The sequence below is a fragment of the Onychostruthus taczanowskii genome, unplaced genomic scaffold (assembly GCF_017590055.1).
Source record: "Onychostruthus taczanowskii isolate IOZ18803 unplaced genomic scaffold, ASM1759005v1 scaffold84, whole genome shotgun sequence".
Lineage (NCBI taxonomy): Eukaryota > Metazoa > Chordata > Aves > Passeriformes > Passeridae > Onychostruthus > Onychostruthus taczanowskii.
Window position 1 is genome coordinate 2,380,780 of NW_024506332.1, and position 11,221 is coordinate 2,392,000.

Genomic DNA, 11,221 nt, shown 5'->3' on the forward strand with positions numbered 1-11,221 from the left:
TGTTCCTACTAATCCCTGCATTCAGTCTGTGCAATCTGCTTTGTCCCATCCTTCTCTGCATGCCCTTAACAAATCCCCAGACAAAGCTCTGTTTGCACACGTTAAAACACCAAATTTTCACCTGCACCTGAGTCTTTAACAGGAAACCCACAGGCTGTGGGTTTTTCCTGACTCCAGCTGGACTGAGCTGTTCCTCCTGGCAGACACCAGTGGTGAATCAGAGGCCTCTTGACAAACTTTAAAGCATGAAGTGAGGCTGCTTCCCTGTGCACCTTTGTAAAGGTGTTTTGTGTTTGGTTTCTGAATGCCAGGAAAAACAGTCACGTCTGTAACTGGGTTTGATAAGGGCATTTGGAAGAAGTTTCCCACGGTGCTGTGGAAAGAAACAACTTGGACAGCAGAGAATAGGGGTTTGTCTGAAAAAGGGGCTCAGAGACCCATTGGTATAGAGAGCCATGGGATTCAAATGGAAAACATGGAGCAAAAACTCTGGATCTTCAGGAAAAGTCACGGGCCAATACTGCTATGAAGCCAGAAGTCAGATTCACAGCCAGGGCAAGAACCACAACGTGTCTCACACAAACCTCCTCAAACTCAGGCAAAGGCATGAAACTGGAAATTGCAAAATATGTTTGTATTCAAACTAAACATACAGTCTTTGACCACCATCCTTCACTCTTACCCTGCACCTTCATAAAGCACATGTCCAGGCTTCGGAGCAAAATCCTTCCAATCAGTTCATAAAAGTAATTAATAATAATAAAAAAATATAACTATCAAAACATTCACTGTGCATCTCTGCAAAAGGTCACTGAAAGACCTGAACAGCCATCAAACCACGCTACAGTTTTCCCATCAACTATAACTACCGGCTACTTAATACCATCCTTCGGGCTAGCTAACATCTGCAGAACCACGCCACCATTAAGACTTTTTAACAACAAAACGCACCGAAACGCCCGAGCTCATCGCCAGCGAAACGAAAACACAGCGAGACCACAACAAAGTAACAGCACCGCAGAAAAATACCACCAGAGCGACAACAAACCCTGGGCTGCTGCGCAGCTCTTCCCGCGCGCAGTAAAACGCCGCTCCTCGAGCTGCGGGGGCCGCGGCACGGTGACACCGGCGGGCGAAACCCCCAGTTTCTCGCCCGCAGCACGCCGGGGCTCGGCCCCGGTGAGAGCCGCGGGGCCGGAGCGGGGAGCGCGGGGCCGGCCGGGGGATCCCGCGTCACGGCGCCGAGCCGGGGCCTGTCCCGACCNTTAGCCCGCCGTCGCCCATTGGCCGCCGGGGCGGTGCCCGCCGCGAGGCATCACGGGAGGTGTAGTTCGGCCGGGGGGTGGCGGTGGCGTGACCCCCCGAGGGGACCCGGGGACAAGAGGGGGGTGGGAGGCGTTTCTGGGCTCTTCGGACAAGAGGGACAAGGGGCTGGGCTGGGAAGAGCTGTAAGAAAGGAAATTTAAAAAGTGATTCTGCTCCTCACTTTAGGGACCACCCTAAAGGCCCGTGTTCAGCGCAGGAACACCCACAGATGAGTCTCCTCAGGAGCAGCAGAGGAGGCTCATCTATGTCCCTCATTCCCACAGGAAAAGCTCTTTTATACATAATCTAAATCTGTTTAAAGCCCGGTTTCGTACTGGGAGCTCTGTCCCCTTTTTCACCCATCTATCCCGTTTTATTTTCTACTTTTTAAAACACTGTTCAATTGTTTGGGCATCCATTTGCCAAAGGGCTCCAGACCCTTTTCTCACTGGGGCAATGAAGTGTTTTTTCCCCTCTAGTCTCTGAAAACGAGGTAGTATTTAATAGAATCTCAGAACGGCTCTGGTTGGAAGGGCCCTTACAAATTTCAAGGCATCAAGTCACCTGCTGGGAACGTTTCTCCAGCCATCAGTGTGTTCCACCCGCCCCTCAGCCACACGGGAGCGGGGTGTTTGTGTCACACACGTCAGGGCTCGTCTCTCCCCCTGACACAGCGCGGTCCCCGCACAGGCCTCCCGCTGCCCGGGGACATCGGGAGCGAATCTTCTCTGCGAGCAGGGAAGCGCAGCACAGGGCCCAGGGGAGCTGCGGCTGCCCCCGGAGCCCCGGACATGTCGGAGGCTCCTGGATGCGCTTTAAGGCCCCGGTGCGGCTCTGCCGGAGGCTTCAAGGCCCCCGCGGGCCGGTGCCGAGCGCCCGCCATGCGCGTGACGTCATGCGCAGCTCCTCCGTCTCGCGATGGCGTCACGCATCGGCCAGTGACGTCACCGCCCACGCGCCGCAGCCTTTCTCGCACCCAATCAGAGGCTTTTCCCGAGTGCTCCTCGGGTCAGGCCCCGCCCCACTCCTCTTCTATTGGGCGAACCTCTGGCAGGGCCGCGATTTCGACTTTTGATTGGCTGGTATCGGGAAGGCGTGGCTCGGCGCGATGGCGTCACGGCGTAGACACCACAGAGCGGCGACGGCTCAGAGCGGCGCGCGCGGGGCACGACGGGACGGGCGGGAGGGGTGGGAAGAACGCGGCCGGCGGCGACCGGAACCGGAAGCGGAACCGGGATCAGGGGACCGGGACGCCGGGACTGGGATCGGCATCGCTGGGTTTGGCACGAGCACAGGGACCGGAGAGGGGCAGCGCGGGAGCCCCCGCTCCGTCCCCGCCGCTGCCGGGGGTGAGGGCCCGCCGCGGCCGGCCCAGCCATGGCTGCGTGCGGCTGTAACGCGCTCCTGGCCGCGGCCAGGGCCAGGTGAGCCCGCGCTGCCCCGGGGCCGGACGGGCCTCGGGGGTTTGCGGCTTTTATGGCGTTCCCTGCCCAAGAGACGCGGCGGGGCTCCCCCCTCATGCAGGGTGAGCTGCTGGCACAGCTCGGTATTCTCGGTATTTCAGCCGTTGCCGGGGGATCAGGCTCTCGGCACAAAACCGCTTTCACGGGGCTGGTTTGGTGCCTCGGCGCCCGGTTCTCCCGCGCTGCTCTCACTGAAACACCTCTCCAGTTTCAGGGGCTCCCATCTCCTGGCGCGCTGCAGCCCTCTGTGCTCCCCAGCCGTCGCTCTCGTCCAGCTGGTGGATCCCCAGCTCGCCTGGACCTGCAGGGACTCCAGGAGCCATTTCTGGCCACGCCGTGCCTGCCTGGGCGCTGCCCTGCCTCGCTCACCTGCCCACGCCTTGCACACCTCCAGCAGCCCCCGGCAGCAGCTGCCGGGGGAATCCCTGCCCCAGGGGAAGCCCAGGAACCAGGGAGCCAAAGCTGCTAAAAGCCCTGCCAAGCAGAGCGTGGTGGCTCCTGCGGGAAGGAAGCCCTTGCGACAGAAAATGGTGGATGAGCTGAAGCATTACTACAACGGCTTCCACCTGCTCTGGACTGACACCAAGGTGGCTGCCAGGATGGTGTGGAGGCTGCTCCACGGGCAGGTGCTCACCAGGAGGGAGAGGAGAAGGGTAAGTGCCACAACACCTGGGTAAAGTGATGAAGCAAGAGGCTTAACCCCTTCTTTGGACTCACTTTGGGTAATCTCTGCTGTGCTTTTCTCCTGCAGCTGCTGAGAACTTGTGCAGATCTCTTCCGGCTGGTTCCCTTCCTGGTGTTTGTCATTGTCCCCTTCATGGAGTTTCTGTTACCTGTGTTCCTGAAGCTCTTCCCTGAAATGCTGCCCTCGACATTTGAGACGGAGTCCAAAAAGGTTTGTGTGCTCTGTGAGGCTGTGCAGTGTGCCCAGCTCCTCAGGGCTGCTGTGCCTCAGACACTCCCAGCTCATTCCTGGGCTGAGCAGCACTGTGGCAAGGCTGTGCTGCAGGCAGGGATGAGGAGGAATGTGCTCAGCAATTCCATTTTGTGATTTATTAACTTTGTATTTCCCAAATGAAGGAAGAGAAGCTGAAGAAGAAGTTGAATGCGAGGCTGGAGTTAGCCAAGTTCCTGAGGGAGACCATTGCAGAGATGGCCAAAAGGAACAAGGCAGACCTGGGGAAAGGGAAACAATTATCCTTTTACCTGCACGAGGTAGGATGGCAGCCATGGCACAGACACACCTTTAGAGCTGCTGGCTGGGGCAGGGAGCACAGGATTTGTACCAGGATTGTGGAGACAGAGCAGCTGGCAGGGGCTGTTCCCTGGGTGCCTCCTTGCTGGCCCTGCAGTCTGAGCCCTGCTCCGGGGAATTCCTGCAGTCAGAGCCCTGCTCCCAGGAATTCCTGCAGTCTGAGCCCTGCTCCCAGGAATTCCTGCAGTCTGAGCCCTGCTCACAGGAATTCCCAGCCTGGAAGGGCACACCTTTCTTGCCCTGGAACTTCCAGTGGCTGCTCAATAACAGTTTCACTGTGACTTTTAAGTGTATTTCCAGCAGGGACAGGAATTCCCCTGTGAGGAGGGGAAGGGGGGAAGGTTCCCAACTGGGGATCCCACTCAGGGCTGTTCATGCCTTCCCTCAGCTCAGTCCCAGTGGCTGAGCCCTGCTCACAGGAATTCCCAGCCTGGAAGGGCACACCTTCCACCCCCTGGAGCTTCCAGTGGCTGCTCAGTAACAGTTTCACTGTGACTTTTAACTGCTTGACCCTGCTGTCTCCAGCAGGGACAGGAATTCCCCTGTGAGGAGGGGAAGGGGGGAAGGTTCCCAACTGGGGATCCCACTCAGAGCTGTTTGTGCCTCAATCTAGAGTTGTTTGTGCCTTCCCTTAGCTCAGGGCTGTTTGTGCCTCTCCTCAGCTCCTGTGACTTTTAGTTGTGAGGAAGGGAAGTGGGGGAAGTTCCCAGATGGGGATCCCACCTGTATTGTGCTGTCTCCAGCAGGGACAGGAATTCCCCTGTAAGGAAGGGAAGGGGGGAAGATTCCCAGCTGGGGATCCTGCTCAGGGCTGTTTGTGCCTCCCCTCAGCTCCTGTGACTCTTAGCTGTGAGGAAGGGGAAGGGGGGAAGGTTCCAGCTGGGAATCCTGCTCAGGGCTGTTTGTGCCTCCCCTCAGCCCCGTCCCAGTGGCCAGCAGCCCAGCACACAGGAGGTCGTGCGCTTCTCCAAGCTCTTTGAGGACGAGCTGACCCTGGAGCACCTGGAGAGGCCGCAGCTGGTGGCCCTGTGCAAGCTGCTGGAGCTGCAGCCCCTGGGCACCAACAACCTGCTGCGCTTCCAGCTGCTGATGCGGCTGCGCAGCATCAAGGCCGACGACGAGGTGGGTCTGCAGCAGCACCAGGGGCTGCCCACACACCCTTCCAGCAGGGGAGTGTGGTGTTGAGGGGAGTCACATCCTCCCCAGCAGAGATCTCAGAAGAAATCAGAGTGAGAGCTCACCTCCCTTGCAGTCTCTGGGGAGCTGTAATGGGGGTGGCACTGCGGGTGCTGTCGCTAGAACATTTCGATTTGGAGTCGTGCTGACTTATAAAAAAGTCAGGTTTTCAATGCAATGGGGTTATTTGGAAAACAGAGCCAGAGTTATACATGCAGAGTGGAGGGACAGCAGGTAGTGGCCATAAGGAGCAGCGAAGGAAATTTCAACTTGATAAGGAAAAATATGAAAATCAGTGAGTGGGTAAACAGTGGAACAAGTTGTCTGGAGGCTGTGAAATCCCCATCCCCAAAGAGCTTCAAAGCACAAATGGAAAATGCTGAGCAATTTTGAGCAGGAGATTGAACTGGGGACCTCCAGAAATCCCTGTGGGTGCAGCAGGCTCTTGGCTTGCCCTGTGCCTGGATGGGAAGGTTGCTGTTCTTGCAGATGATTGCCAAGGAAGGGGTCAGCGGGCTGAGCGTGCCGGAGCTGCAGAGCGCCTGCAGGGCCAGAGGGATGCGCTCTCTGGGGCTCTCTGAGGAGCAGCTGAAGGAGCAGCTGGGGCAGGTGAGTGTGGTTGATGCTTCGTGTGAGGAGACGAGAATCTTGACTCCATGTTTCAGAAGGCTGATTTATTATATTGTGATATATATTATATTAAAATAATGCATTAAAACTACTAAAAGAATAGAGAGAAAAGGTTCATCAGAAGGCTGGAAAGGACAGGAATGGAATGGAATAAGAAAAGCTCCTGACTCTCACAGTCCAAGCCAGCTGACTGTGCTTGGCCATTAATTAGAAACAACCAACATGCACCAATCACAGATGCACCTGTTGCATTCAAATACTTATTTCAAATACAATACCTGTTTGTAAACTTTTCTGCAAATTAGAAAGTTATTGTAAACAAGTGTTAATACACATACCATTGTTCCATTTGTCCTTACTTTTCTACTTTTTACATATTTTTTCCTAACTTATTTTATAGCTGCTGCTTAACTCTAATCACAGTTCTGCTGTCTCTGAACTCTACCTTTCACAGCTTTCCCAAAACCCTCCGATTTTATAAATTCCCCACACACAGTAGCAGACAGTTATTGTTTATATTTTTTTTTTCTTGAGGCTCCTCAGCTTCTCAGGAGAAAAATCCTAGCAAAGGATTTTTCATAAAATATCATGGCTACAGGTGAGTGTGCCCTGGCTGAGGCTGGTGTGAGGTTCCTCAGAGGACAGCTCCAGGTAGTGCTCAGGTGCAGCAGGCACAGCTTCCTGAGAATTCATGTGTGAGTTTCAAGATGGATCCTCACCCACAGAGCTGAGCTCTGAGGTGTGAAGGGTCCAGATTGTGTCCCAGACTAAAGAGAAATCAGGGCCAGACAGGAGCAAGGTGAAGTGGGGGTACTCCTAACTCTTTAGACCCATTTCTTCTCATTATGGTAACTTAAAACTGTATTATTCAATCAAGATTGCTTTAAGAACAGAGTCTTGTATTAATAAATACTCACATACAGCCAATATGAAGCAATTTTCCCTTCTGTTTTCTTTCAACAGTGGCTGGATCTGCATTTAAAGGAGAATGTTCCCTCTTCTCTCCTCCTGCTTTCCCGTGCCTTGTACTTAATAGATCTAAAGCCACAATCTGTTCCCATTCCACAGAACAAGGCAAGTGGTTTGAATAAAGCTTTTAGGTTAATAGCTCAACAATTATGCATTATAAAAATGAAGGACTGTGTCAGAATCTTTTTTTCTGAGCCTACAAGTGAACTGAAGTTATGACTCTTGTGTTCTTCTGCAGACAGCTGAAGCTGCTGGAGTGATGACATCTGTGCTTGAAGGTCAGGAGACCCTCCTGGACCCTGCCCCTGTTGTACAGGGAAGAAAGGTTAGAAACAGCAGTCTGCAAGCAGGAAAAAGTGTGCTGAAATCATTGGGAATGGGGTGTGACCAAACCTTGCCAAAGCTGGACAAAACCAACGTTTGGCACCACGGCACAGAGCACGAGCAGTGTCTGTTCTTGCACTGTGTGGGTGTTTCCCCCCAAGAGCCCCACAGCTGCATGTTCTGAATTGAGAGGCAAGGGAAGGGAGCAGGGATCTGCTGTGGCACAGCTGGTTATTCAGTACCACGCTGCTGGCTCCCAGCCAGGGAGCATTTGACCTGAATTGCTTCAGGCCTCAGCCCAGGTACATTCAGCTCAGAGGAGCCAGTTAAAGAGGACTTGTTTTTAGCCCTCTTAGTGAATTTGGGTTCAGTTGTCCAGGACAAAATGAGCCAAAATATCTAGAGTAAGAAAGCCAGAGCATATGGTTCTCAGCATCACACTGCAGTGAATTCCTTAGATTAGTCCCAGCTGATAAAAGCAGCAGCAGGAATCAAAGAATATTGTATCAACTGCCAGAAATATTTCCACATAGTTAAGCTGTGCTGGGGAAACAATGGAAATGCCAGCACAGCTTTCACAGAGTGAGCAGGGAGCAGCCTTGTCAGAAGGGAGAAGGGCCTGGGGGGTTCATGCCTTTCCAAGAGATTTCTGAGACTTACAGCTGCTTTTTTCTTAAAGAATGAAGAATTTGTGTCCCAGCCAACAGAGAAATTGCCATTCTCTGAAGCATCAGTGAAGCCTCCCCCACGAGAGGTGAGCTTGTCAGAGTTCTTACACTTCCCAAAAGAGATTGTTCTTCACACAGCTTGCAGCTAAGCCAAGGAAGTTCCTAGTACAGGATGCTGAGTGCTGCTGAGTTCAGGGAGCAGCTGGAGAAACTGGATGAGAACTGCACTGGGGGCTGTTCAATAGAAAGATACCACACATGGCAGAGAGCAGTCAAACTGGGGGAATTATTGATATATCCTTGTACTCTTCCTTAATAATCTGCCTTGGGCCACTGGGACAGACCAGCCCTCCCTTGGAGTCACCAGGGTAAGAGCCACTTTGTATCTGTACAAATATTTCTGCAGTGATTGTCTTTGTTTTGCCCATTTTTTTTCCCTGTGAATATTTAATTTCAGTTTAGGTGCTTGTGTGCACATCTGGGATGCCACTTAAGGCAAATTTGGGGGTCCAGACAGACTCCTGTCTCCTTTAACCTGAAGAACTTTGCTCCTTCTCAACTGTTTCTCTCCAGAGCAGCTTCCCATGCTAAACAGGAAGACAACTTCAGAAAACATTTTCAATTTCAAGAAACATTTGTACTGCCTAAAACCTGTCCTTCTCTCTTGCCCCTAGACCAAAATGGAAGCATCCCAGAGCAGCAAGGCTGGTGCCAACGGAGCCTAACCTGGAGCCAGCACTGAGAGGAAGCAGCTTCCATCTCCACTCCTCCTGCAAAGGGAGCAGGGATTTCCCAGGAGGCTGCTCTACACAAGGAGGCAGTAGCCCTCAGGGGCCTCTCTCTCTGTCCCAAGCTTGCTAGCAACTAGGCCACTGCTGTCTGGATGGCCCCAGACATCTCTTTTGTGCTGGATCCTTGCCCTGCTATTTTTAACTTATGGTGTAAATATGTTAATAATGGTGCTGCTGTCTGTGCTGTTCCTGAGCAGGTGTTTGTGCTTAGCAAAGGCAGCTTTTCATGTTAGAATGGCCTGTGCACAGAACAAGCTGGGCTGGGGTCCAGCAGAGCCTGTTCTGCAGTGTGAAATCCTCTGCAGGAACATCCCCACACACCCAGGGCCAGCAGCTTGTCCTGAGGGTCACAGCTCAGGCTGTTGGTCCTGTTTAGGGTGTTTTAGCCAGTGACCAGCCCACAACAACCCACGTGGCCACAGTTTTACTGAGGAGGGTGAGCACAGGGAGCGAGGGAGCAGCACTTGCTGCTGTGGTGGGACTGATCAGGAGGGCTTCAGGCCTTGCTGGACAGGAGCAGAGGCAGTGACAGGAGCAGCCTCCTCCACCTGTGAGTGTTTGCTTCCCCACGGGAGCTGTGCAGGTGCCACACACTGTGACAGAAGCAGACTTGCACTTTCAGGATCCCTCTGGGTCACAAGAGGGAGCAACCTGGACCTGCACACCTCTCCCAAGTGTGGAGCTTTGGTTAATCCTCACCAGGCTCAGAATACACCCCAAGTGCTCTCCATACTTGCCAAGTGACTCCTCACATGCTCCAGTGGTGGCTCAGTTTTTACCAGACTCTCAGAGGATACTGAAAAGCTGTTTTTAGCATTTGTTAAATTTTTTACTCTGTCCTATGTAAATGCTGAGAAATTACTCACATGATGGATTTTAAATATGTATATTTATACTTACTGTAAAATTAGATTTGGTGCTAAGTAGGAATGAAATGTCTCTTCCAGAGGTCAGCCAGCCTTTAGAACAACCCTACTGAAAGCCAGTTCTCCAAGCTCAGGTGTGAGCAGCACTTTAATCCCGAGGCCTCAGGCTCCTACAGCAAAACAGAGCCAGCTGTCAGGTGTCCTGTGTCCTCAGCTCTGTACCTGAGCCTCTCCTTGTTCACCCAGCCCGTCCACAGCGCCAGCTCTGTGTCTAATAAATGGGAACAAACGTTATTTCAATAAAATAACACCTTGCTGTGGAGTCACTGCTGCCTCTTAGCGCCGCAATGAGGGAAGGCATCTCCTCCCGCCTGGAGTTCCAGCCCGCGACTGCTCCACTCCCAAACCCGGCTGGGTTTCTCTGGCAGCCTTGGGAACCCCGGGGAGGTTTGGGGTGAAATGATCCAGTAATGGCTCTTTCATTTACCAGGCGGCCTCCACCGGCCCGGAGAGCTCCCTGCCCCACCCGAGCCCCCGCCTGTGCCGGCTCCGGGGGCTCTGCCCCTCGCAGGGCTCCTGCAGGCAGCCCCTGCTCGGGCGGAGGGAGAGGAGGAGGCTGGCGGGTGTCCTGGGCGGGATGAAGGCAGAGCCGGCCAGCACATTCCTGTGCTGAGAGGTTTCACAGATGGAGAGTGCAGAGGGGCTGGCGGGGAGCCCGGGCATCACCTGGGCACCGCCCTGCGGTGGGTGAGCTCTGCCTGGGCTCTGGTGCCTGCCACGGCCCCGTCCTCCATCCGTGCAGCACCAGGACCACGTCACACCGGTGTGTGTGTGTCCGTTTGCCTCCTGTGTTTTCAATTTAGAAAGATCTGGAAGCTGGCACTCGCTCTTCCTTGGATGTCCCGCGGTGACCACCATCCCCACGCCCGTGTTCAGCCTGAAGCGAGCACGGGCTGTGCCAGCCTCTCTCCTCGCAGGGGAGCCGGCCCTGGAGCAGGCAGAGGGGGATGAACCCTTTCCACACCTCTGAACAAACCCATTTTCAGATGAAAACCGCCCTCCTTCCCCAGCCGGACAGGTCGCTGCTGCCGCGGGGCTCTTGGGGACGTGCCCATGTTTCATCTCTGCCTGGCACGTGGGGACCCCAGCACCTTCCCAGGACCCAGAACCCTGCAGGCACGCAGAGGAGAGAGGCAGCAATTCTGCTGCATGACCTTCCGAGCGAGGGGAGGAAACGACCCCCGTGGAGCCCCATAAATCACGGGATTCTGTTCTGCAACACCGGGCAAATGAAACTCTGCCGAGATCCAAGGCCGTGTGTGCTTTGGCGTGGGGAGAGCTTTTCCAGCCACACCGGTGCCAAACACCTTCCAGTCTCCCCTCAGCCTGGAGAACCAGCTCCTCGGCTGTTTATCCTTCCCCTGGGCACTGTCACACCCTCTCTATTCCAGCCTGGAGCCTGGTGTTGTGGTGCCCGTGTCCGTCATACCCCATCCAGCGCCTTGCCCGGAGCAGGGGATTTCTGCTGGATGCTGCTCCTGTGCCAGGCCAGCCCCGAGCCTTGCGTCAGCCTCTTGCCCAGAAAGCTGCTATGGAAAGATGCTCCGGTCAGCACTTTTGGAGGAGATTAGTATTCCGAGGGAAAAGCAGTGATTTAGTGCGGCCCAAGCACAACAAAGGCTGGGATTTACAGCTCCCGGATCCCAGCGCCACATTCCTGCAGCCCTTCTGCCTCTGCTATAAACGTGTAACAAAGGAGATGGAGCTTTCCCCC

At 54.3% G+C, this 11,221-nt stretch overlaps 1 protein-coding gene across 2 annotated transcripts; it reads left to right on the forward strand.

Annotated features, from left to right (window-relative positions):
• Positions 1-2,492: 2,492 nt before the first annotated feature.
• Positions 2,493-9,769, forward strand: LETM2 (leucine zipper and EF-hand containing transmembrane protein 2). Of its 2 annotated transcripts, XM_041424896.1 has the most exons (10): positions 2,496-2,729; positions 2,977-3,421; positions 3,520-3,663; positions 3,849-3,983; positions 4,942-5,145; positions 5,689-5,808; positions 6,793-6,903; positions 7,037-7,123; positions 7,802-7,876; positions 8,465-9,769. In XM_041424896.1, exons 1-10 carry the CDS (start codon positions 2,683-2,685, stop codon positions 8,513-8,515), a joined length of 1,419 nt encoding a protein of 472 aa, XP_041280830.1. In that variant the 5' UTR covers positions 2,496-2,682; the 3' UTR covers positions 8,516-9,769. The 2 variants fall into 2 exon arrangements, with proteins under 2 accessions (XP_041280831.1, XP_041280830.1); XM_041424897.1 differs by lacking the exon at positions 4,942-5,145 and having other exon boundaries at positions 2,493-2,729.
• Positions 9,770-11,221: the final 1,452 nt, after the last annotated feature.

Excerpts from the sequence above, each read along its gene's own strand:
- LETM2 (XM_041424896.1), top strand. The coding sequence starts at position 2,683 with ATGGCTGCGTGCGGCTGTAACGCGCTCCTGGCCGCGGCCAGGGCCAG. Across the intron at positions 2,730-2,976 it reads CTGGCCGCGGCCAGGGCCAG|TTTCAGGGGCTCCCATCTCC; the intron begins GTGAGCCCGCGC and ends ACACCTCTCCAG. Across the intron at positions 7,124-7,801 it reads CTGTTGTACAGGGAAGAAAG|AATGAAGAATTTGTGTCCCA; the intron begins GTTAGAAACAGC and ends TTTTTCTTAAAG.